Source organism: Aristolochia californica, unplaced genomic scaffold (genome assembly GCF_029961685.1).
Source record: "Aristolochia californica isolate CCGP_79_NKW_82.1479 unplaced genomic scaffold, dmAriCali1.0.hap1 SCAF_15, whole genome shotgun sequence".
Taxonomy (NCBI): domain Eukaryota; kingdom Viridiplantae; phylum Streptophyta; class Magnoliopsida; order Piperales; family Aristolochiaceae; genus Aristolochia; species Aristolochia californica.
In genome coordinates this window covers 20,559,323-20,584,491 of record NW_027181826.1, presented here as the reverse complement: position 1 = coordinate 20,584,491, position 25,169 = coordinate 20,559,323, and the positions used below count along the sequence as shown (strand labels likewise).

Below are 25,169 nucleotides of genomic sequence, written 5' to 3'. Positions count from 1 at the left end.
CTACCAATTTTTAGTATGTTTGGTTGATGAAGGAAATTCACAACCATGACCTTGAAAGCTCCTCAATTTTTATCCACCTACATGATGGAGGATGGGTGGCACATCAATTGTTTTCTTAAAAACCAAAGTTACCAAATACTCCATGACCCATCCTTGCCCTATCAATTATGGGTTGTCCCAACCCCTTTCTTAATATTGCCCATCCATAACCCAATAATTATTTTTCTTGCCATCTTCAACACTTTGAATATAAAAGATCTCAAAGAATTCATTTTTTGTAAGTTGAAATGATCAACAAAAAGTATGTCTAGGGCAAACCCTAACCAAATCATATATTTACCAATTATTGATTTGAGTTGTCAATAAAAAATAATATAAGTTAAATCAAGAACAAACATAAATAAACGACTTTAATGTGGCATTAAAAAAAACCCAGTTCTTCCATCGACGATCTTAGGGTTTTAATTTTTTGAAATAATTTCTAAATTGTAACGAAGGTAGTGGTAAGTCTATCATCACATCTTCATATGTGGAGTGCATGTTATCTGTGACGGGCGATAAATACAAAGAATAAACAACCATTTTGTATAAGTAATTATATATAAAAAGATCGTTCGGAGTTATTATATAACTACGATTTGTAATTTATTTTTGTCACACTTACTCTTACCTTGTACAACAAAAGTTATATGTGTAGCATGTGAGGAACAATATTTTATGGCCAGGTTGATACATTAAGTGTCATTATTTATTTATGTTAAGCAAGATATTTAATATGAAGGGCAATTCAGTTATTTCATAATGTATGAAGGGTATTTTCATGTCATCGTGTGATTTGTTGACTGAAGGTCAAACGAGACGCCATGCTATTGGGACTTTAGAGAGAGAAGAAAAAGAGACGAAGTTGCAGTAATTCCGCCATGAAAGCAGCGGGGAAGAGCTTTTAACTGATTTCCGCGAACAAGGGAAGCTTCAGGTTCTATTCTTCTCCGCAAACCTTTCTCTTACTTTTACGGGTTCCTCGCATCTTCTTCTTGCGAGTTTATTTCGTCCTTGTCTGTACCTTACTCGTGGTGGACTTTGTGTGGATCGAAGAAAACGCGCTAAAGTTTTTTTCTCGTCGAAGCTTCGGCTCTTTATTTTGATTCCGATCCCCAGTGATCTTTCTTGGTTGCTTGAGTGGTGCCAAGTTTGATTCTTCGATCTGTCTTTGTTATTATCTTTTTTATTTGGTTGAAATCAGCGAACTTATGTGTCCGCGTTAGGGTTTCGCGATCTTCGTCTTCTGGTTCGTGTCGTTTCTCAGTTTTACATTTCTTAAGCGAGCGTCATTTTAGATCGGTTCTTATTGGGACTGAAAGCTGTTCCTGTGTGGCGTCTTTGTAATTTGTTAATTGTTTTGCGCATCTTTGAACAGATTTCGGACTTATGTTTAGTCCAGGATTATGGTTTAGGAGAAGAGATGATGAGTTATCAGGTCCAATGAGATAAGACTTTCGATAAAGTTAGTTTTCAAGAAACCTTTTTGTTTGGTAATTCGAGCGAAGTATCGATTTTTCAGTGTCTTATATTGGCTTGCTCCTCAGTCCTTTGCCAACGTCCATTTAAGCGTCAGCACGTTTTTTGGGGTGGTTTGTGAAAATTTTCCTATAACTTTCAGTGTTTTGCTTCTTTAGCAATCTGAGCTTGTACTTGAGCATTCGTTGGGCAACTTTTATGTTACAGGATTTGCAACTTTCCAAAGTCCGATCCGGCTTCGTTTTCTTGTTGGGGTGCTGTCACTCTTTCCCTTTTTCAGATCGATGAGCCGTTTTTAGAGTTATTTGAGATTTGAAAAGGGGAAATGAAATTTTAATTTTTTTCATTCAGTTTCATTCAAGACTTCCTTCTTAGCTCCTTACCTGTTTTCCATATAAATTGTTTGTGTCACAAATTTGTATGGATTGACAGCTGTATTGTTCTTATCCATTCACATAGCAGTTTGTTTTATCCTGCTAAATTTTCAGCATTTGATCTGTCTACTGCGTGTACCAGTCTTGTACTTGTGTGAGTTTGTATATCTAAAGAAAGTTTTAGAACGACAGACAAGGTGGATAGAATTCTCCTTTCTGTCGCATTCTTTCTCTTTTTATGGTATGGCGGACTTTAAAACAGTGGGCTCTTTAGAAAGAGGTGAGCAAGTTATTGCTGCTGCACAGCAAATTGTAAAAGCCTTGGGGACGAGCAAGAACCCAACTGAAGATATGATAAAATTCCTTTCAGATTTTGATGCTCAGCTTTCAAAATCTAGGATGCCTGAATTTGTGGTCAATAAAGCTGATAGAAATCAGGTGGAAGAAAGGCTTGACATCGTGCAAGACAAGATTATGAGTTGGGACTCTGATCAATCCATGATATGGGATTGTAGCCAGGAAGAGGCTTCTGATTACTTACAAGCAGTTGATGATGTTCAGAAATTGACAGAGAACTTGGGGGGCTTATCTCTGGAAGAAGACAACCAGGTAGAGAATGAGCTTCTCCACCGGGCACACAATATCCTTCAAATGGCAATGGCTAGGCTTGAAGAAGAATTCAGCCATATTCTTGTCAAGAACAAACAATTTTTGGAGCCTGAGCAACTTTCTTTCCGCTCATTCGAAGATGATTTTGTGTATGACGACTCAATCTCATCCTTTGAAGCTGATTCAGTTGAGTGCACTCAAGAAAGGCTTTTGAGGGACGGCGGCCATAATTCAGAAGAATATATAGTTGATCTGGTTGATCCTAGTTCAGTTCCGGACCTTAAGTGCATAGCAGAAGCTATGTTCTTTTCTCATTATGATCGTGAATGTTGCCAAGCTTACAGTAGTATCCGGAAGGATGCATTGGATGAGTGTCTCTTCATTCTTGAAGTTGAGAAGATGAGCATTGAGGAGGTCTTGAAGATGGATTGGAGTGACCTAAATCAGAAGATAAAGAAATGGAATCGGGCTATTAAAATTTTTGTTCGGGTTTATCTCAGCAGTGAAAAACGCTTGTGTGACCAGATCTTCAAGGACTTTGGGTCAGCCAGCAGGATTTGTTTTATCGAGACCTCAAAGGGTTCAATGATGCAGCTCATGAATTTTGCCGAAGCCATTGCAATTGGACCTTGCTCCCCAGAAAAGCTGTTCCGTGTACTCGACATGTACGAGGGGTTAGCTGATCTTCTTCCTGATATTGATGCTTTGTTCATGGAGGAGGCTGGATGTTGTGTTAGATCCGAGTGTCATGAAGTCCTCAAGAGAGTGGGTAATTCCATCAGTTGTATATTTGTGGAATTCGAAAATGCTGTTAGAAAAAACACCTCATCAAACCCTTATGCGGGTGGTGGTATCCACCCTTTGACCAAGTATGTCATGAACTACATAAGAGCTCTAATGGATTATAGTGAAATCCTGAATTTGATTCTAGAGGATAGCTGTGAGGAGGAGCAAATGTTGCCATTATCAAATTCAAATCAGATCATTGAAGAAGATGAAGAATGGAGATCTTTCCGTAGTGTCACTCTGATGGCACGTCGGCTAGGATCAATCACTTCCACTCTTGAATCCAATCTTGATTGTAAATCCAAGTTGTACAAGGATAGTTCTCTGCAACACTTTTTCCTTATGAACAACATCTATTATATGGTTCAGAAGGTCAGGAGTTCTGAACTCGGAACCCTTCTGGGAGATGATTGGATCCGAAAGCACAATAGGACATTCCAGCAGCAGGCATTGAGCTATGAGAGAGCTTCATGGAACTTTGTTCTCTCGTTTTTGAAAGATGAGGGTATTTGCAGTCCAGTATCAAGCTCGGTTTCGAGAACTGTTCTCAAGGAAAGGTTCAAGAGCTTCAATCTCGCATTTGAAGAGATTTACAAGACTCAAACAGCGTGGTTGATTGCAGATCTACAGCTTCGAGATGATTTGAGGATTTCAGTTTCGCTCAAGGTTGTTCAAGCTTATCGAACTTTTCTGGGTAGGTATGCTGGTCAGCTAGAAGGTTCAAGGAACAGTGACAAGTATATCAAGTACAGCGCAGAAGATCTCGAGAACTACTTACTGGATTTTTTTGAGGGTTCCCTTAGATCTTTGAACAATCAGCGTAGGAGGTGAAATTATACCACCCATATCAACTTATTTCTTTGATAATTGTTCTTCTTCCACGATACCCAAGACGTTTGTCAAGGCTGCTTTTAGTTTTCAATGCCATACTTGTGATAGCACAGATTTTCAATCTACTTTGGGCTTGCAGTAGCTTCTATCCATTTTTGGAAAAACATTTGTTGATAAATCAGTTTGATTAAGTGTATAAAGTATATTCTGTAGCCTCATTTTGCCTTTTTCCGGCAATTATCATCCCACCTAAAATTAGTCTCACGTCCTCGTTCCTAAGGTACACTCAGATTGAAATATCTATTAATAAAGTGTTTCAAATGTTTTATTAAAGCATTAAAGCCGAGTTATTGAGAATATTTCATTCTTCTTGGCATTAGAGACTACACCCACTTCAAAACCTTTTCTTTCTCTTAGGTGTCAATGACTATATGTTTAAAATTGGTTCAAGAGATGGGCGCAGTGCCCCTAATTTCTGCTTGACAAATTTGTGTGAGCTGCAGTATAGTTGGAATTTCTTTTTCTCATAAATGTGATTCTGTGGCGGCTTTGCTAGCAGGTGGGAGATCAGAGGAACTTCACTGAAATTTTTAACATTTTCTTTCTGTCAGTTGACTGATTATATGTTTAAAATTGGTTCAAGAGATGGGTGCAGTGCCCCTAATTTCTGCTTGACAAATTTGTGTGAGCTGCAGTATAGTTGGAATTTCTTTTTCTCATAAATGTGATTCTGTGGCGGCTGTGCTAACAGGTGGGAGATCAGAGGAACTTCACTGAAATTTTTAACATTTTCTTTCTCTCAGTTGACTGATTATATGTTTAAAATTAGTTCAAGAGATGGGTGCAGTGCCCCTAATTTCTGCTTGACAAATTTGTGTGAGCTGCAGTATAGTTGGAATTTCCTTTTCTCATAAATGTGATTCTGTGGCGCCTGTGCTAACTGGTGAGAGATCAGAGAAACTTCACCTAAGCTTTTAACCTTTTCTTTATCTTAGGTGTCAATGACTATATGTTTAAAATTGGTTCAAGAGATCGGCGCAGTGCCCCTAATTTCTGCTTGACAAATTTGTGTGAGCTGCGGTATAGTTGGAATTTCTTTTTCTCATAAACGTGATTCTGTGTCGGTTGTGCTAACAGATGGGAGATCAGAGAAACTTCACCTAAGCTTTTAACCTTTTCTTTCTCTCAGTTGACAATGATTATATGTTTAAAATTGGTTCAAGAGATGGTGCAGTGCCCCTAATTTCTGCTTGACAAATTTGTGTGAGCCGCAGTCTAGTTGGAATTTCCTTTTCTCATAAATGTGATTCTGTGGCGGCTGTGCTAACAGGTGGGAGATCAGAGAAACTTCACCTAAGCTTTTATTGTCTTCGTCTCTTTCAGTGATGCCAGACTATACGTAAAGGGTGTTTTCAGAATCAGTAGTGAATGTATTTGAAGAGGCAATTTAAACCAGTTACCTGTTTCAACCGGGCTTGACGACTAGTTGAACTAGCATTGACATCTTCCAAATATGAGTAAAAAATTTCTAATGGAAGGGGAGACATCTCCTGTCTACAGGAGGGAGGGTTCTTCTATCAATTAGTGTGAAGGAACTCTTGCTCTTCCCTTTATTTGTGTGGTTCACTATGGGAAGAAGAGAGAGTAGGTGATGATGGTAGGAACATGCCCCCTCCTCCACCACTTCATTGCAACAGGGGAGGGTTCCCCCTCATTGAGGGAGGAGGGAAGTGAGGGGTGGTGGGTCTGTCTCCCCTCCCCTTCTTTGTGGGTCCAATCAGGACACTACGTTTGATATGATTTATTTATCTGGTCTCATGAAATAGTCAATAGACACGTGCCTCGTAAGGAATGACTTAAAAGGCAAATATACCATGTTTCTATCCTGTGTGGGGTGGGTGGGTGTAATAGAAAGTGAAAGTGAAACAGTTTTTTTTGTGTTAGTGTGTTTGATGGAAAGTGCATATTATTATTATTATTTTTTTTTTTTTGTGTGTTAGTGCACAAATAGAAAATGTAGTGGAAATATGAGAATGAGTTATTCTTTATAATATACCTAAACAAATAATATACATAAACAAACAGGTTTACTTTTTTAATTAGTAATTTAATATAATAATAAAATATTTTAACACAATAAATAATTAAGTAGGGTATTTTATTAATAAATTAAGATAGATTGTATAGTAAAAAATAATATAATAATTATGGGTTAATATTAAATTATTAATTATAAAATATAGAATAATTAAAAAAATTGATTATTTTTATAATGTCTAGATACTTGATCAAATTCTTACTTTAACAATATCTAAATTATCACTATTAAATTAGTAATTTAATATAGTATTAATAATAATGAATATAATAAATAAATATGGTATTTTATTAATAACATAAGTTGTATTAGTGTAGTATAAATTAATAATATAATTATGAAGTAAAATAAAAATATTAATTTAATTAATTATAAAAAATAAAAATAAAAAATAAAAAACCTAAACAAAGATGGTTATTTTTATAATTTCTAATAAATAAATGTCATCTAAACTACCATTATTAGCTTCTACCATAATAAAATCGAAGAGACAGAGACAGGGAAGCTTAGAGAGGGGATGGTGAGGGATAGAGAAGTTGAGAGGAAAATTGAAGTTGAAAGGGGAAACTCGAAGAAGAGGAACAAAGGGTGACTGAGAGGGGCCGAGTGAGAGAGAAGCAATACGACAGCATGGCAAGACAATGAGAGGAGGCAGCACGGTAGCACGATGAGACGGTGATCCAGTAAAGAGCGAAACATGAGAGAGACGAGGGTTGTGAAACAGAGAGCGTCGAGAGAGAGGAGGATGCAAAGAATGTCGAGTGAGCAAGTAACAGTAAATGAACTTGCTTCACCCTTGGAATTCATTCTCACTCGTTTTACATTGGAGCAAGTGAAAGCTGATGAAACCGGTTCATTCATTTTCATTTTCCCTCGTGTGCGCACACTAACGATTTTGGGTAAATGAGAGTGAATTCAAATTCACTTTCACTTTCTGTTAGCCTCCACTAACGGGCCCCATATATCCAATTTAGCTAACGAAGCTGGATTAAGCCATATCGGAAGTCCTTAGAAGTTATGCAAGAGTCATAAAATGTTGTTTTTTTCCCAGGGCTTAGATTTATACCAACAATGGGTTGATTTTTGTAAGGAATGAAGAAAAAGAAAAAATTGGCACAAATGTGACCACGTTCGTCCACACACAAAGCCTTGGAATTTTCAGTTAGATTGAAGATGGTCCAGGAGAAATTTATGACAGTAATTGACAGAGAAAGATATCATCGTCTAAGTATGTGGCGGAAAAAACTCTTCTCACATGGATTTTTTTACATCAACCAAGCAGGAGAGTTCAAGGTAACCCATATTTTCTTTGTTCGTGATGCAGCTGAAATAATTCATTGATGATACTGAAGATTTCATCAACATTAAACTGGTAACAATCTACTGTTGGGTTTTTCTTTTAAACATTTTCTGCTGTTGTTAAGTACTGCTGTAACCATTTTACCTTCATACTACTTTCTTCCATAATTTGCTGAAGAGCAGGATACTGTTCGGAACCAGCTGATCCAATTTGAGTTGCTGTTAACAGCTTCAACTTTCTCATCTGTGCAATCTTTGCAGTAGTAATAGAGGTTTTTGGGATGATCTTTCTTTAATGGAGAGCATCAACGGTGGAGTCGCACTTAATCTGACGGTACATAATTGTTTCAGCTTTGGACGATCCAGATCTCTTAGCGGTCTCCATTATAAACCTTGTTCTACTGGCTCTTCAGAGCATAAAACCTAGCCAGGGTTTAAGTCGGGGAAAGAAAGTCAGTCTACGAACCTCTTAGAAGGTGCGATTTTTTCCCTCTTTCGTGCGTACTATGAAAATCTTCTTTTTTCTGTCGGCGACAGAGTGATTCGTGATCACTGATGGGAAGGATTGCATGCCGTGGTAGTATCTATTACTAATTAGTTATTCTACCGTAACCAGTTGGAGTATTTTGCTGATGTTAATGAAGATTTTTTTTTTTTTTTTTTGTGAATTATCGTTAACATTACTTTTGCAAGAGGTGTCATGTTATGCAAGTTCTTATCTGGGGTGGCATTAGCTTTGCGAGAAGCTTGGTATTCAGGTGTAAAGTTTGAAGTGTTTTTTTTTGTCAGCCTCTGCTCCTCCTGAAACTGTTAAATGTCATATTTTTCTACTGAAAAACTAGAAATTTTATATTTGAATGTGTTCTTTACTATTATGTGTGGTCCGTTCAATTGATAATTGAGAGCGAAACAGAGTTTCCTTATATTATTGTTTTGATTGGAGGTCGGGTTTGTGCCCCGTTAGTTGAAGTTGTGTCTGTCAGTTGGTATTTTGTGATGCCTTTTGATTCTTTTTTGCTACACTTTGGTCATTGATGCCAGTAACACAATCTTTTTCTTCTCTTAGTTCAGGTTCACAAATGGCTTTTGCCAGTAAAATTGGTAGTTTACTTAAAAGAACAGTTGGCCAGTCCTCATCCACTCCATCATTGTACCAAGCAATAAGATGCATGTCATCTTCCAAGGTCTTTATTGGAGGTGTGTCTTTTCACCTTAATCTCTAACACAACTAAAATAATTTACTTGAGTCTAATATTATAATGGTTTTCCTTCCAGGTCTCTCTTATGGCATGGATGATATGAGCCTTAGAGAGGCTTTTGCTGGCTTTGGGGAAGTCATTGAAGGTGCACAACACTTCTTTCATTGAATTGATTGTGATTTTTAGTTTTCAAGTGCACTTCCAGTGCTCAAATGCTTGTATTGCAGCAAAAATTATCATGGATCGTGAGAGTGGAAGATCGAGAGGTTTTGGATTTGTTACTTTCACCTCTGGTGAGGAGGCTTCAGCTGCCATCACGGCCATGGATGGAAAGGTAAAAAACAATTCTGAAATGGCTTAATTCTAAATACTTTATAGCTTTTTCTTGATTAAGACCTTCACCACAGAAATTGGACTTTTTGGCTATGGAAATGGAATCCAAAATTTGGAATTCTGGCTGATTCTTATCTATTAATATTTAAATAGTGCAGTAAGGGCAAAGTCGCTTCAATGTTGGATACTTTATTACTTTTATTTGAATGATATTTGGCCAACTGTGTTCTTCAAGAGATGAAGCTATTATATCTTGGAGTTGTATGTGAGATAACTTCCTGAAGTAAGAGAAGAAAACACTTTAGACCTGTTGAGCTTGTGCTTGAAAATTTCTCACAAATAAAAAGAAAAGAGTATGACATTTAATTTGTAATTTTGGTCAGAGATTTCTGGTGACTTATCCTGGCTGTGAGAAAGTAGGAGGAAATTGTGCCTTAACGGTGCTGTTGTTGGCAGGATCTTCATGGCAGAACAGTGAAAGTGAACTATGCTGGTGCGGGTTATGGTCGTGGTGGGGGTGGTTACGGTGGTGGTGAGGGCGGTTACGGTGGAGGCGCGGTCAATTATGGTGGAGGCAGCTCTGGTGGTAACTATGGGGGGGATGCTTATGGTGGCAATGGTGGAGGTGGCTATGGTGCTCCACCTACTACCAGTGGTCGAGGTTTTGGTGGTGATAGCTTTGGTAGTGGTGGCAGCAGCTATGGTGGGGGTGCTGGTGGTGGAGGTGGTCTTGGTGGAGGCTATGGAGTCGCAGGTGGTGGTGGGAGTGACAGTTTCCCAGCTAATAATCAAGCTGGGACTGACAACTCTGCATGGTGAATTATTCCATCGTTGATTAAGAAGTTTAATTGTGGTTTTGAACAGTTGCCTTTTTTTATTTTTTTTTATTCATATCCCCATTTGGTTGTTAACAGGCCGTTTTTAATGTGAAATAGCGAAATTTTTCCTATCTCATGTTCGTGAACGCATGGGCATATCTGCTCTCTTAATATCACTTGACATTGTTTGCTTTTTTATCGTGATTGATAGAATTGTCGGGCAGAGCTTGATGCATACGAGTACAATCAACATTCTGAACATCCAGAATGAAGTGCATTTCCGATGGGACATACTAGTCTCCCAGCGCCTTAAAGCCTGATCATGAAAACGATTGTGAAGCCCAAAGACGAAATCAGATGGTTGTGGAATTACATACTTGATTGCACTTCCGCAGAGGGTCTAGACTAATAACTCAAAAAAGGGGTCGTGTTTTGGTGGTTGGGCTTGTATTTTGAAGGTTGTATACATCTTCATTTTTCCTAATTGGTCTATTAATTTGCGTTAGTGAATTTATGGTATATAATTGAAGTTTTTTAGTGAATATTTTTACATGGATTAACGAGTACAAAGATTTTGAGTTTATTAGTTGAAAAAGAGGTTTTAAGTTGATTTATTATTTTAGGATAAACCTTAAACCCAATTTAAATGGTATCAAAACAGGTTTTATGAGTTTATTTGGTCAACCTTCAAAGATAATGTGATTTTTTTTTGAGCCTATAATCTCTTATAGTTTAAGTGCGTATTTTTTTCTTCTCTTTTTAGTCCCATTACCTTTCTTCTTCGTGTTTTCAGTTCTATACTGAACTTTTTATATTACAAATTATATATTGGCAAAAAAATCTTCGATTTCTAAAGCAAAATGAATTTTGGCAATCGAAGTTTTCCACAAAGAAAAATCGATATTTGAAATAACAAAGTTTAAACAGTAACAAAAAACTTTTTTCGAATCGTCTTATCATACCCAACTTCACGGTTCCAACGTCTTTGCCAATCTACACCTGTGGGACATCAATAACATATGGTTGCTTTGCATTTGTTACACCTACATAGCTTTTACAAGAGATGAAATTCCTTACCAACAGGCACCACTTTAGCTTCAACTTCTTCCCATGGCCATGGAGATCCAGTTGTGTCATAACTTGCAAATTGATCAGTAATCTGCACCGAAATATGTATTTTTTAAAATTTCTGCTTCCGAAGTTTTAGCTGCACCCACCAAGGCGGCATACAAAATTCATTTGGAGCAGTTATACTAGAAAAACAGGGAGACTAGAATCTCTCTTTTATCTTTGTTGATTTAAGTAATTAATTTTCATTCTGGTGGCAACTGTTCATCCAGAGTTCGAAGAATTTTCTGAGCATTTAAAACAACTGGAGAACCTTGCCTTGTTTTCTCCACAATCTGTTTTATCAACAGCTTCCCAAACTCATCATCTTCCTCTTCCTCGCTATCAATCTCGTTTGGTCTTTCCCTATGCTCCCACAAACTGATCTTATTATTGCCAAACTGCCCAAGGACCCTTTTCCCAGTGTCCTGTAGAAGTGTAGCGCCATTTTCACCTACCCCAATCTGATCATAAAGTAAGCTGCGATCAAATGAGTAAACTACTCTGTCATCAATCTGCTTATTTTCACTTTTTTCAGCTGGTGGTGTCTCCTCTACTACTGCAATCCTCATGAACTCATCATATGCTTCATTATATGCATTTAAAGCATCACCAGATAGATTCATTAGTAGGGGTTCAATTACGGAATTGCCATGGTCGATCACAGTAGGGCTTCCTTGCGTAGAAGACGATTCAAACTCACTGTGTGACATATCTCTGTTAGAATTCATTTTCTTAGCTTCCATCAAGTGCAGTTTTCTTCTGGTGTCTTGCAATTCTATCTCTAGCTTCACAATGTGCTCTTCAAGCCTTGATTCTATGAGTTCATGTAGACGTAGACTCAATTCTTCAGGTGACACAGCATACTTGACAGGTGCAGAACAATTGGCGGAACTGCTGCCTGTGTCATGATCTGAGTCATGGACGTGGTGGATCATGTCAGCTTTCAGTTCTCCTTGAACAAGATCACCAATTAGATCTGGATCAATCTGCATGATAACAGTTAACCAAGATCAGTTCAACAAGAAAAGTTTTAATTTCCAAGAAGTAAAATTATCTGGGTTTATAAACTTACTGCTGTTCAATACAGTTTGTGGTCATTAACGATCAACATAAAACGTGAACTTGCGATCAAATGTTCGAAGTTCAGCCAAAGAAAAAACTGAATTGAATATTATGCCTTTGGAGGCGATTATAGTGTCTGTTGTAAATGTTTGACTCTTATTTCATTTTAGAAACAAAGATTATGGATTTGATGTTAAAAAGACTAAAACAATGAAGGGTGAATTTGGACAAGAAAGGTAGAAATTCCTTTAAACTATTAACTCATTATTAGGACAATTAGAATCTTTAGTATTTTTTGAACAATAAATCAAGTCTTTACTATTATACTTACCATTTGAAGATAGTTATGCTTACGGTCATTTACAAAAATATCCTAGGATTATTGCTTAATTACACATACTCTCTGAATATCAATGAAATCAGCTTCATACTCCTGCTATAGGCTTCTATCAATCAACTCCATGGCACAAAAAGAGACAAGAGTAACCTGTAGGAATGCAATATTTTTCATTCAATATGTGGGCCATTGAATCCACTTGTTCAATGTGGCATATGACTGACCCTTTTTTTTTTTGTTGTTGTTGAAGAAAAGCACATTTTATCAAGCCCAAGAAGGACAAAAAGGCTTAAGAGGTGGGGGGGAGAATCTTACAACAAGTGACTGAAGGGCAACCCCCTCTTTGGCCAAGGAATCAACAAAACAATTAGCTGATGTAAGGGCATGAAACCAAGAACAAATAGATGAGCAGAAGTCTTGAATCTCAAAGAAACAAGACCAAAGAGCCAAGGAGGGTATTTTTTCTGCAAGCACCAACTAATGACAACAGCTGAATCACCCTCAACAGCCAGTGGACCCTGAAAACGATATCTGAAGATCCTCAAACCATGCTTCAGCACATGGAGCTCAGTCATTGTAGAGTTAGTCATGCCAAGGGGGCCAGCATAGGAAGCAAGCATGGCACTGGAAGAATCAAAGAAAACACCTTCGAAAACAGTGGGCTCAGGGTTAACCCCAGAAAGAGCCGTCAAAATTGAGTTTGATGACACCACCAGGAGGCAGCCCTCAATCACAAGAGAGGCACGTAACTGACATATGACCCAACTAATAAAAAATAAGAGCAGCTTTACTATTATACAACAATGCAAGATAAGTTGGGAAAAAATTATTGCATTTTTTATTTTTTTGTTTTTCATTCCAAGTTTGGAGCTATAGAATGACAATATATTTGATGTAGATGCAAGTATTAATTGAAACCCTAAAGATATGTACTTATTTTTTGCAATATTCCAGATGTGCAGGTAATAAAATTAGGCTTTACTTTTTTTTAATATGGTAATTAACCTTATGAATCAGTATTTATATAGCGCAATCAGCAGCAGCCTCATCTTAAGTATTCAATGCTTTCGCATCGCCCTCCCCCCCCTCTCTCTCTCTCTCTCTCTTCCACACACACACACACAAAAAAAAATCTGAAGTACTCTATGAGTTTTAAACCCTAGGGTGCTTCCGTTCCGGTCTTTCATTATGAGTTTCCGTGTTTTTTTCCCTTTATCCTCCAATTGAAGTTTTACAAAGTTAGTGCAGGACTTCCCAAAAAAAAAATATTGATAATAATAATAATAAATAAAAAATTGAACGTTTCTCACACATATGCATTTTATGCATTATTTGTTACTTTCATTTGTTGTATTTTCATTACTCTCCGGTTAAATAAGGTCATAGCAGTGTAAGACTACAATTCGTAAACAGATTCTCTGCAAGCTTTCTCATTTTGCAGCATTCACATAAAGTTCACACAGATATCCATTTAGAATACCTATTTTTAATTTTCTTCTACATCTTGGTTTAGACTGACTAGTCACATATATGGCAAATGGGAGTGTAATTTCATGATTTCTCAAAGGGTGACCATAAATAGCGACTCTATAGGGGTGTATTTAGATGACCATATCACATCATTCTATACTTCTAATGAACAAAATAATGATTGCAGAGCCACAAATTTGGTGAATCATTGAAGTTAAGATCCAGATTATTTTTTTTAAGTGTTGCTAAGATCCAGATGTTAATTATAAAGGCAAAGTTAAAAAAGTCTTCTCCAATATGGTAGTCAAAAGGATCTGATTATGTGATTATAATTATCCACTGTGAAAGTATGGGGAAGAAAGTTGCTTCTGACCTCACTGAGACCTGACAAACTTCTCTCCAGGCAAGTAGCATTCATGTTAAGCTCCAATCTCTCAAGTTCTGCTTCAAGCTCTGCTTCAATTTTACTTCTGATATCCTCTTTCTGATCAGCCTTAGTGCCATCTGAAGGGTTAATCATCTCTTGCAATTCCCAAGATTCATTTGTCAACTCCTTAACAGTAAGTGAATCTTTCATATCCAGCTCCTCCTGTAAATCTTGGACCAAGTTCTGGCTCTGTTTCAACAACTCATTTAAGTTGTCCACTTCTCTTTTATGGGCAACAATTGTAGATATAACCCCAAGTACAATGCCAATACAGAGAAGAATCATACTGTCTAGTGATCCTGGAAATAGTGTACATGTTAGAGGGTCATGAAGAGATAAGTGACTGGGGCTAATTAGGGATTAAACTAGGATTTGCAGGCTTGACTTTATTAATAAGTATGAGAGAGCACAAAAAAAAAAAAAGATAGACATGTATGTAATGTGATTGTGTTTCTAGACACAGGATCATGCATCCAATTACCCAAGGGGTCCCATATTGTCCTCCAATGTGAACGAAGGTAACAATTGACTACTACATGTATGTTAATATCCAGCCTAAAGCAATGAAGATTTCACTATTGGAAGTGCCATATTGTCTTTCTACTTAGGCAATATTGATATGCTTTCTATGCACAGAAAATTTTAGTATAACACAATTCAGAAAAAAAAAAAATTATCTATGATATAGCATATGATAGTTGAGCATATTATATAAAGGACAATCTCAAGTGGTAACATAAATACTTTTTAGAATGTTCTGCTGTTCTGAACATATGTTTACAGTGTCTAAACACACATGACGAACAATTACCTTGTGACTTGAAGTATTTGCCAGGGGGCCTGACACTGGAAATGCTTGACCTATTGTGCTTCACCTTTCCCCTCTGCCTTATCACTTTCTTCGGGAGCTCTATTAAGTCTGCTCCATGTATATTTGGGGTACTATCCAAAAGGTCAGTTTCTCTTAAACCACTCCCAACTGTCATTTCTAACTTATGTTTTGTACTTTCAAAAGAAGCACATGAAAATTCAGTATTTGCTCTGCTAATTATTTGCTTTCCATCCGTTACAAAAAATGGGATAATAGCAGTATTTGATGTTGATGGAAGTGGACTGAAAATGTAATCTTCAGTCTCAACTTGTTGCTTGTACAACTGAGCAATCAGACAACTTTCTAAGGAAGTCATGGGTTTAATGGCATAATACTGGCGAGACCATTTACTGTTAAAGGACCTACTTTTACCAAATCCACTCTCCATGGTGAAATTTCTTGGACAGGAATCAGGCTGCCATGCATTGGTCGGATACTTTGAAGCAGAGTCCAGCTTGTCAGCAAAATCATGGTCATTTTCTTTCATTATGTCTTCAGTAAGTCCACTGGTGGAAGCAATTGCATATGCTGGATCAATATTTAAGCGTGAAATATCTGAAATTATTTCAGCTGAATCAGTTGAAGTTTCCTCTTTATTTGGAGAATTTGACCCACTTATCTGCCTCCTGACTTGCCTGCAACAAAGGCTTTCATCTTTATTGTTCAATTTACCAAAGTCTGATCTCTTCTGTGTAACCTCTTTCTCGTGTTTTAGGATGACATTAGATCTTTCTTCAGTTGTGTTTCCAGCAAATGATCCAGATAGGACATCTCTGTCCTTCACCACATTCTGCCAGAACTTAGCCAAGTATCCAGCACCAGCAGCTGCTGCAACTACCCATATATCCATTGTTCTACCTCTCACTTCAGGAGAAAAGCTAACCAAATTCAGAATGTCTCAGAAAGTTGTCTTTCATTGCAAGTCCCAAGCCTATACAAAGAAAAGGAAAATGTAGAAAGACCTGGATAACTTGGAAGTAGAAGGGAAATGTAGAAAGACCTGGATCACTGGAAGTAGAAGGGAAATTGAACAAACAAAAAAAGAACAAACATAAAACAAAACCAAATGAGAGGAAGTGATCCACAAACAATATCAACATACGAACTAAAACGAAAATGAGGTATTAGAAGCTGGGTATAATATAAAAGAATGAAGACTCAAAAGCATGAGACTGAGTACAGACGATGAATTGATTACATTCCAACTTGATGAAAAGGAAAATGCACTCAGGGATTTTAATTTTTAAGTTATGTTACAATCCAAAACCGATAAACAGAAAAGAAAAGATCGGAATCGAATGGTGAGCTAAAAAACTGTAGGAGCAAATAAGCAAATGCATAAATACAGTAGGAAACAGCATGAGAACACGAACTCAGAATCATGTTCGAAAAAGACCTAAAGAAATTTTCTTTTCCAACAGCAAATCGGTCGAAGTCTCTGGAAGCCAACATCCCAAACAAATGCAACCCAGAAAAGAAAAAACCCATAGAGTGAAAGGGAAAACGAAAATAACCCAAATGTCAATGACCTTTCTAATGCAATTCCCACCATCGATATCTGTATTTCGTCAAAACTTGTCCCAGGAAAAAAATCATATTCTCAAAAAGAAAAAAAAACCACTTACCTTCGGTCATGCCGCCAAGAAAGCAAGTCCCATTTCCCGACTCCAAGAAAAATCCGACTTTCCTAAGACACAGAATCTATCCATAGGAGGTTAGATTCCTGGATTGAAGGACACCTTTTGCTGCATTATCTACGAAGCAAGGACAAGAATATGGCGGACCTGTAGCAAAATGGTTATAGCGCCAAGGCAGAAGACTAGCAATTTTATCTCGCCCTTTGAATCTTCCGGCATTATTATGCAAAATTCAAAATATATCAATTCTTTCCGGGTTAGAGAAAAGAGCCTTTTTTTTTTTTTGGGTTATCTTCGTTGGCAGTAGGCAATATCTGATGTGCATCTCCTTTTCCTCCCTGGTTTCTCACTTTTCTATTTTCCAATCCAATTTCACAATCCACAATTTATTTATTTTTTCCTCATTAATACAAAAATATTTTTCATGTATCAAAATGGCTAAACTGATTCAAAACTGCTCAAATCTAAAACATATTGGAAGATGAAAAAACCCCTTTTTAAACATGAAAAATTGCAGGCCTTCTAAGTCCCTTATCTATAGTTAGGCTGTGTAACAAGAAGACATGGAACATTGAAATATTGTGGTTGTTCTTATTTCTTTATTTCTTGTGGCTTTGGACTTACTAGTGTCCTTACCAGGAAAAAAAACAAGAAAAACCTTTCCAATTACAAATGTGTTTTCTGGATTCATTAGTGTCCTAAAAATGCCCCTCGTTAGCTCCCATGCTTGTAATTTATTTGTAACCATTGCCAATATGCAATGATCGATCATCCATTGAACCTTATGATTGATCATCCTAAAAGTAGCTAAGGAGAAATTATAAAGCATGATTGATCTCTCGACATAGACATGATGGATCATATAAAATGTTACTAAGTAGGAATTACAAAACATGATCGATCATATAGAATGTTATTAAGTAGGAATTACTAAGCATGATCAATCATCATAAAAGCGCGACAAATCATACAAAATGATGTTAAACAAGTTTATAAGACATGATTGATTAACATAATTTACAAGTTTAGTAAACGATTGATTGATGGTAGAATCGATCATAAAGCTTTGTGGACTCTAAAATATAGTCATTGAGAAACGATTGATCAATCATAGAGATCCAAATTAGTCCCTAAACAATGAGTATATATTAGCATGCCATATTTTGGATTTAGGGTTAGGGTTAGTGTTTTTTATGGATTCAAGTCCAAGTCCATCTCACATTAACTAAGTAAAGTTATGACATATTTTTTTCCCAACTTACAAACATGTGATTGTTCCTAATATTATCCTATGCAAGATTACTCCCACTAACACTCCCCTCACATAAATAATAGGCTAGAGACGTGAAGATCACAAATGGGTTACAAATTAAATATGACACAAGCTAGGTTCACCAAGGCAAATGTTCCACTCTGATACTATGTTAAAGTTGGATCTAGATTGATAAGTTTTCCCTTATTTTAGGATCTTTATTTGAACATAGTAAATACACCATTATTATCTTTTTATAATCATGTGGCCTTTTCAAATAAGAAATGAGATTTTGGATATAAAGAAATTTTTTATTTTTTAAAATCTATCATCATTATTTTATTTTATTTTGACATATTTAATGGTGCTCCTAACCATGAATGCAAATAGAATCAAGAGATGTATTAAAACTTGCCCTAAGTAAATTTTGGGATTTGTAGGAGTTTTGAAGCTATCATCAGAAAAGAAAATTAAAATCGAATATTTACATTAATTGAATTCAAATTTATGTTCACAAAGAAAGATGTTTTTCCTTGAAAAAGTTGTAGAATCTGGTACTCCCATTGCTTATTTTCTTGAATTTCTTGAATTTCTTGAAGAAAGAAATATATGGAGTAACTTTAAAACTGTTCAATTAGATGAATCCAATTTCTTCTTCATCTTTTGCCATCAGAATCACTTCCCTTTTATCTTCAAAAAATCAAATCATATTTGAAAGTTCTAACAGATCTTTGAAAGGGTTATCTTGGCTTATATTCTAGTAACATACTGCACAAACCAAGGATCAATAGATTAGAATATGAAGATTTGTTGAATCCACAGACTATTTTCTGAATTATAGTCTGGTCTCTCTACAGCTTTTACTAAAGACAATTCTAAAAATAAGAATTTCTGTGCAATTGAGAAAAGGATTATCTAAGAGGCCAGAGTTTGGCTTGGGCAGCTGTCCACAGTGCAGGCCAGAATGTCCCTATAATCACGAGTGATAGTAAAAGAATCGTACACCTTTCCATCGCTGCTCTTTTTGTATTCAAGCATCAGCCTAGAATGATCAAATGCAGTGAGCTTTACAAACCCAAAGTCATGGTCCTTGTAAATGCTCCATCTTGTTTGGAGAGTGGTAAAATCTGCAAGACCTGCGCCTCCACCACCGGCAACTATATGAATTGTTCCATTCAAAGGACCGACGTAGTTGTATTTCTCTTTGTTCGTACAGATGTTCTGCAACAAGTAACATGTTGAAGTTAACAGAAAGATGCAGGATGATAATAACCTGCTTTTCTTTGACATAAGAGAGTGAGGAAGTCATATTGATTGACAATGGATCAAATGCTTTTGATAACAACTTGGTGTAAAGAAAAATAGGAACTGATAGATTGGCTTATCTTTAATTTGGGATTGTCTTCTTGGCCACAGAAGTTTCCCAAAGAGCCATGCGAAAATCATCTTTCCGCCCTTTGGAATGTTTTCAAATATTCATCTTAAGATTTTTTTCCAAAACTTTCAGAAAGGGTCTGGATAGGAGAGAAATACCATATATGGAGATTTTTGTGGGAAACAAAATTAACATGAAGAACCATGTATGATACAGGAGAAATCTCAAGTGTACCTGGTAGATTGGACATGTTCTTTCGTAGTTGTGGACATGCCCATAGAATGCGAGATCAACTTTGTACTTCTGCCAAAGTCCTTGAAGACTCTCCCTCCCCATGGGTTCTTCGAAAGACCCCTCCTGGGCATACCAACTATTTGAAGAGTACCCCAAAACCCTATGTGCAAGGAAGATAAGCCATGGCTGTTTACGTCTGTCTACTGATGCAAAGCATTTTTCAATAAATTTATACTGCTCGGTCCCTTCCCTCCAATCATGTTCAGTATCAGCTACACAAAAGCGGAACATTCCATAATCTGTTGAGTACCTGTACATACAATTACAGATTGCACCCGTTATAAAGATGAAGATGAAGCAAAATAATATTAAACTGCTTTTACGATATCTAACAAGAATTCCTTATGTAAAACCCAAAAATGAGAAACCAGGACCCCACTCTCTTTCTCTCTCATGAACATTGTATTACAGAGAGAAAAAAAGAGCAGACAGAGAGAAAGCTATATATATATATATATATATATATATATATATAGAGAGAGAGAGAGAGAGAGAGAGAGAGAGAGAGAGAGATTTTATATAAAAACGATCTAAATAGTATCAAATATATTTTGGATCAAGAACTGCATCCATTCATAGCATAACTGCATGAACTATTTAGTATAATTGGGCTTCTAATACCAGTATTTGGCCCGATTTTCAGCAGGAACATAATACATCGTTTCAGCTACAACACCACATTCTCCACCAGAATCTGTATTTCCATAGAAGGAACCAGATCCTGGCCAGTCACGTTCATGGTTACCACTGAAATGAAAAAAGACAAGATTAGTTTCCATAGTTGTCATAGATATCTCCACAGAGACCTCATACAAAGTTGAGGAAGACAAACCTCGCTGTCATATATGGAACAACAGAAGCAATAGGCTCCACTTGTGCAGTAAACTGGTCCCACTGAGAGATATATCCATTTGCATAAGGCATATCTCCAATATGGAAAACTATGTCGTAATTATTCACATCACGGATAAGCTGGTCGGTAGTATTCAGAGAGCCTGGTTGATAATTGTTGTACTCATTTGAACCATCACGTTCTGCCTGAGAAAGAAACAAATAAGGCAAACGCTGGCAAATAATTAACCAATATCAATCAAGTAAAAATCAGATAACAACTGCAAAAAATTGGGTGGTCTGGCTTAACCTGTTCTAGTTAAATGAACTTTTATTGATCTGGACAACTTTTGAATCTTTCTATTGGCATATGTCCCTAAGGATTTCTCTTGACTTTATTTTGTGTTTTCATATTTTCAACAAGGAAAATACCATATACCAACCTTTCCCATATCACCAAATATGATTATACGTTGAAGAGAGTCCTGGCCAGGGAAAGGAGATGCCTTAAAACTATAGGTCTGGCTCCAATCATATGATCCATTAGACAGTTTATGTCCCAACTTGTAAATGTACCTGGATTGAACAAGAATGGGTTAAGAATCTACAAAAAGAACTAGTGAAAAACGGCATTTCTAGATATATTAATCTTTAAGACCAAAAGCTTAGATTATGTAGCAGAAGCCTTAAGGGAAATGATTCAGACTCAAATGTAATCCTGCTCATAAGACACAAATCTGAATTCGAAGTGGAGACCAAACATTTGGTAAGTCTGATTTATGGTCCGATCAGAACAACCGGCCGGGTCATCCGATTTTAAGGTAAATTCAGTTTTTGCCAACATAAGACAGGAAAAGGGTGTGATTCCGGTTTTGACAACATTGGAACATACACAACATTTGGCCACAAATCTTTCAGAAAGCTTGTATGTATGAATCCTGGATCACGCCAGCCAACTGTCCTTGCTGGTGCACCTGTACAATTAGAAAAAAAAGGAGTTACTAAAATATAAATTCAAGTTGTTTCAAACCAATTTGTAATATATAAATTCAAAGAAAGAAAAAATCATACCACACATGCTGTTACGACTGAATGTCAGGGTCCCAGCTGGGGAACGAACTTGATCTTCTCCTTCTCTACCCCATTCAACTAAAGGTTCTGCTTCATTCATACTGTATCCACTAGTCCAAGTTACTGTCATCTGGGTATCATATACAGAGTCAGTTCTTATTAACTTCATACTCATTGTTTAATTACTTACAGACTTGAAATTAAACCACCTACGACAGTACACATATTTCACAAAGTTTGTAGCATTGAAAATCTTATAATCTAGTTCAAGATTTTAATGACCCAAAGATGTCTATAATTAACAAAAACAAAGAGAGAATAATTACCTCATTCCAAGACTTCCCTTGCGCCAGTCGTGGGTAGAGAGGAGCCTTGGGATTAGCAAAAGTTATTCTATTTGACACAGCAACGAGTTCAGGCTGTAAGAGCAGTAACACAAATCAAGTTAGGGCTTAGAGAATGAAACATAAAAAGCAGATATTGATGGAGTAGCTCAACACTTGTTTATGGACATACGTTTGACAGCCCACCAGAAAATAATGCAAATGCAAAATCAGATCTTTGGTTGATCAGTTGAAGTTTCAAGACTCCTCTCCCTGTGCTCCTGTAATCTGGACTGGAGAAGTTTGCAAACTGGTACTGCAAAAGAATCATATTTCACTACTTAAATGCAGTGGTCTCTTTATCTACCCATAGAATAATATAAGGAATGAAACCCATTACAAACCTTAATTGGTGCAGTACACAAATATGGACTACGCCCCCTTTTGTTCTCAGGTTCACAAGTTGACGCACTGAACATTTCCGAATTTCAGATCAAGAAACATTATTAATTTCGATTTAGTTCATCAGAGAATCCACCTTTGAAACAAGAAATATTTATCCTTACTTGAAATTTCCTGGAGAGAAAACCCCTATCCAGTCATCATCTGATGGGTTAGGCCAACCAAATGTTACAGTCACCCACTCCGAGTTTTCCCCCTGACACCAGTGTGTGTTAGTTAAAGAATTTCGCACCCATGGACTGAATCTATCTCATGTTATTAGTTTGTACTAATGAAATCTTAAGATGTCATGACAGGAAACTTTCAGAAATATATGAACAGAGAAAAAAACATGATACACAGAGAAGAGAAAGTATAACTATGAAAAAGAATAAAAGACATTGAGAAAATAAATAAAAAGATCATTACCTTGACCCCCATAGCAGAAGGGGAGGCTCTGACAAAGGCCGCATCATGAATAGCGTATGAAGCCTTATGAATAGCAATATTTGCAAGGGGCTGATCTCCAAGTGACCTTGCCTCACCAAATCTAAGAACTCCCAGAAAAATTACGAATAAATTCAGCCAATAAAATTTCATTTTGTCGAAGACCTGCAATAACATAATGGATCGGTGATGAAACCATTAGAATAAGCAAAAAGCTCCAAATCAAAAGAAACTGATTCTGAACAATATCAGCTAAGAAATTTAGTAAAGAAAACAACATAGAACCCGAAAATCAATAAAAGTCAACAGAAAGTAGTGGAAGAGACATTCCGGAGCACGACCTTTAACAACAAGATGATCGAACCAAGAAGCACGAAAAAACTACGGTGATATGCTTCCCTGACTATATAAAGGTCGGAAACAGGAGAAACAGGTAGTCGAAAAAGAAACATGAAAACTTACCCGCTTCCAGATAATAAGCTTTAAGCAGGTGCGAGAATGGAGAAATTCAAAAAATAGTAGATATACTCCATATTCAAAATACTCCTTTCAAGTTCCCAGTTCAGAAAACTAAGATTCACATAGAAACCTCGCAGATAAAATCAAATAACTCACCCAGATTACTTGAACTGAAATCTCGCACATATATCTAAGAATCGAACATGCTCTAACAGCTAACTGCACTCATCAAATAAGAAAAGAACAGGTGGGCGATAAGGAGAAAAAAACTGGATAAAATAAAAACAAAAAGCAGTCCAGTAGAAAATTAAATCGAGAAGACTAAATGCTGAACAGATATCAAACTAAACATCCATCATCAGCTGATAACAGGGTACGGTAACTTAATGATTATTTAAAAGCCGTTTCTACTGTCACCAATCCTAGCTTTATCGGACCTTTAACCTTATAAAGAAAAACGTCCAGGCCGTTTCTACTTTGAGCAATCCTAGCTTTGTCGGACCTTTAACCTATAAAGGAAGTGTTCAAACTTTTAAAAGGTTTACTTTTTGATAAAAGGGTGCACTCGTATCTACTAGTCCTCTCCTCGTTTTGAACAGGAATCCTCTAGTTCAGCAATTATAGTTAAACTTGCTTGTTGAATAGACCGAAAGAAGCTGCCAATTGGAAAAAAAACCAGCACCCTGGAAAAACTCGGGACTTCTCTAAGCTCAGCTCAGGAAACTCAAACTTCAATGACTTAATAAAAGTGATGTTGTTCCTCTGGGATAACGATAAAGAAGTTCAGACTCTGAACCATGCTTGAGCGGGAGAGAAAAGTTAAAATTCTTGAATACTGGATGATTGATCGACCCTATACAGCTTGAAACAGTATAAGTTGGGTAACCAAAGAAGAGAATCCTCGAAGTACCAGAAACTGTCAGAACATTCTTGTAAGCACTGAAGAATTCACAGAGACCCCTGTAACCCTAAACTGGAATAAAGAGAAGACATACTAAAAAGAATACAATAATCCTCCACAAAGATGGAGACCGACCTTCGGGGATGCCAGGATGAATGTGCTTGAGTCTTCGTGCAGAACCCAGTTACAGTTCGATGAATATGTTAAGCAAATCCTTCTTCACCCTTTATAGGGGAAGGCAGTTTCAGGGATAAGCTGAAGCCCACGCGCTGAAAGGAATTCCTTTCATGGAGAAATCTTTTCTTTTAAAACGCTTCCGAAAAGGCATCTACCAGAGAATTATCCGATTGACTCTGACGCGAGAAGGGAAAAAACTGAACCATAATAAACAAATAAATTACACATCCATCTGGATCGAACACGAAAGTCAGGGAAATTCACTACTTGTATCGAGCGGTAGACTGTGGAGTGGAGCTAAGCTTCACCACTGGCGTCCCTCTTCACAACCTTTGCTTTTGATTCAAACACTCCCATCTGGAGTTCGGCGGCTTTCCAGAAACAGTAGAAAAAGGCATAAAGCAAGCCTTTTCCATACATGGAGGAACGTACTTGACCAGTCGGAGGCAGACAGGGCACGCGACTACGATCCTTAGTGAATATAGTAAACAAACAAACAATTTCTTGTTGTTTGAGGTCACCCTCTCAATAGAAATCAGGGTGCCCCTCTCTCCCTCTCATAGGTTATCTTTGTCGTTTCATGACACACAAGGCAGGTTTTTTTTATTCAAATAGTCAATTTGTGAATTGGTTAGGTCAATTAAAAAAATTACTATCACAAGTTAGGATCTCAAGTTAATTGGCAATTCCAAATCGAAAAATCATGGAAAGGTAACACAAAGGATGCCCTTCCTATATCGATTGACAAAGGAAATTAGGCCTAACACCCTCAAATGGCTTTCCTCTTCCTAACCTTTTAATGGTCTCCTTCCCTTGGAG

General features: G+C 36.9%; 4 protein-coding genes across 11 annotated transcripts; 2 read left to right on the top strand and 2 right to left on the bottom strand.

The window, feature by feature from the left end:
• The first annotated feature begins 902 nt into the window (after positions 1–902).
• LOC137952323 (exocyst complex component EXO70E2-like) lies at positions 903–4,685 on the top strand. The gene has a single exon (XM_068799459.1). It carries the CDS (start codon positions 2,136–2,138, stop codon positions 4,116–4,118), a length of 1,983 nt encoding a protein of 660 aa, XP_068655560.1. The 5' UTR covers positions 903–2,135; the 3' UTR covers positions 4,119–4,685.
• Positions 4,686–7,512: 2,827 nt separating this feature from the next.
• LOC137951864 (glycine-rich RNA-binding protein 3, mitochondrial-like) lies at positions 7,513–10,063 on the top strand. Of its 4 annotated transcripts, none has more exons than XM_068798822.1 (6): positions 7,513–7,588; positions 7,699–7,991; positions 8,582–8,712; positions 8,791–8,859; positions 8,942–9,048; positions 9,504–10,063. In XM_068798822.1, exons 3-6 carry the CDS (start codon positions 8,595–8,597, stop codon positions 9,864–9,866), a joined length of 657 nt encoding a protein of 218 aa, XP_068654923.1. In that variant the 5' UTR covers positions 7,513–7,588; positions 7,699–7,991; positions 8,582–8,594; the 3' UTR covers positions 9,867–10,063. The 4 variants fall into 4 exon arrangements, with proteins under 4 accessions (XP_068654923.1, XP_068654921.1, XP_068654919.1 ...); XM_068798820.1 differs by having other exon boundaries at positions 7,516–7,588; positions 8,587–8,712; XM_068798818.1 differs by lacking the exons at positions 7,513–7,588; positions 7,699–7,991 and adding an exon at positions 8,000–8,092 and having other exon boundaries at positions 8,587–8,712.
• A 738-nt stretch (positions 10,064–10,801) lies between these two features.
• Positions 10,802–17,016, bottom strand: LOC137951765 (uncharacterized). Of its 3 annotated transcripts, XM_068798659.1 has the most exons (6): positions 16,927–17,016; positions 16,768–16,843; positions 15,083–16,073; positions 14,218–14,570; positions 11,247–11,961; positions 10,802–11,024 (listed from the first exon to the last, which is right to left on the bottom strand). In XM_068798659.1, exons 3-6 carry the CDS (start codon positions 15,990–15,992, stop codon positions 11,017–11,019), a joined length of 1,986 nt encoding a protein of 661 aa, XP_068654760.1. In that variant the 5' UTR covers positions 15,993–16,073; positions 16,768–16,843; positions 16,927–17,016; the 3' UTR covers positions 10,802–11,016. The 3 variants fall into 3 exon arrangements, with proteins under 3 accessions (XP_068654760.1, XP_068654758.1, XP_068654759.1); XM_068798657.1 differs by having other exon boundaries at positions 10,802–11,961; XM_068798658.1 differs by having other exon boundaries at positions 10,802–11,961; positions 16,768–16,989.
• Positions 17,017–18,797: 1,781 nt separating this feature from the next.
• LOC137951419 (probable inactive purple acid phosphatase 1) lies at positions 18,798–24,857 on the bottom strand. Of its 3 annotated transcripts, XM_068798067.1 has the most exons (14): positions 24,309–24,857; positions 23,429–23,491; positions 22,796–22,978; positions 22,492–22,583; positions 22,330–22,396; positions 22,119–22,241; positions 21,929–22,021; positions 21,603–21,732; positions 21,424–21,505; positions 20,975–21,107; positions 20,533–20,738; positions 20,322–20,447; positions 19,641–19,950; positions 18,798–19,252 (listed from the first exon to the last, which is right to left on the bottom strand). In XM_068798067.1, exons 2-14 carry the CDS (start codon positions 23,456–23,458, stop codon positions 18,947–18,949), a joined length of 1,881 nt encoding a protein of 626 aa, XP_068654168.1. In that variant the 5' UTR covers positions 23,459–23,491; positions 24,309–24,857; the 3' UTR covers positions 18,798–18,946. The 3 variants fall into 3 exon arrangements, with proteins under 3 accessions (XP_068654168.1, XP_068654169.1, XP_068654170.1); XM_068798068.1 differs by lacking the exon at positions 23,429–23,491 and having other exon boundaries at positions 24,309–24,856; XM_068798069.1 differs by lacking the exon at positions 23,429–23,491 and having other exon boundaries at positions 24,618–24,856.
• Positions 24,858–25,169: the final 312 nt, after the last annotated feature.

Excerpts from the sequence above, each read along its gene's own strand:
- LOC137951765 (XM_068798657.1), bottom strand. The coding sequence starts at position 15,992 with ATGGATATATGGGTAGTTGCAGCAGCTGCTGGTGCTGGATACTTGGCT. Across the intron at positions 14,571-15,082 it reads CAAATACTTCAAGTCACAAG|GATCACTAGACAGTATGATT; the intron begins GTAATTGTTCGT and ends CACTATTTCCAG. Across the intron at positions 11,962-14,217 it reads GTTTGTCAGGTCTCAGTGAG|ATTGATCCAGATCTAATTGG; the intron begins GTCAGAAGCAAC and ends GTTATCATGCAG.
- LOC137951864 (XM_068798818.1), top strand. The coding sequence starts at position 8,071 with ATGGGAAGGATTGCATGCCGTG. Across the intron at positions 8,093-8,586 it reads GGGAAGGATTGCATGCCGTG|GTTCACAAATGGCTTTTGCC; the intron begins GTAGTATCTATT and ends CTCTTAGTTCAG. Across the intron at positions 8,860-8,941 it reads CTTTGGGGAAGTCATTGAAG|CAAAAATTATCATGGATCGT; the intron begins GTGCACAACACT and ends CTTGTATTGCAG.
- LOC137952323 (XM_068799459.1), top strand. The coding sequence starts at position 2,136 with ATGGCGGACTTTAAAACAGTGGGCTCTTTAGAAAGAGGTGAGCAAGTT.
- LOC137951419 (XM_068798067.1), bottom strand. The coding sequence starts at position 23,458 with ATGTGCGAGATTTCAGTTCAAGTAATCTGG. Across the intron at positions 22,397-22,491 it reads TTCTCTCCAGGAAATTTCAA|TGCGTCAACTTGTGAACCTG; the intron begins GTAAGGATAAAT and ends GGAAATGTTCAG. Across the intron at positions 20,448-20,532 it reads GTTCCATATATGACAGCGAG|TGGTAACCATGAACGTGACT; the intron begins GTTTGTCTTCCT and ends TTTTCATTTCAG.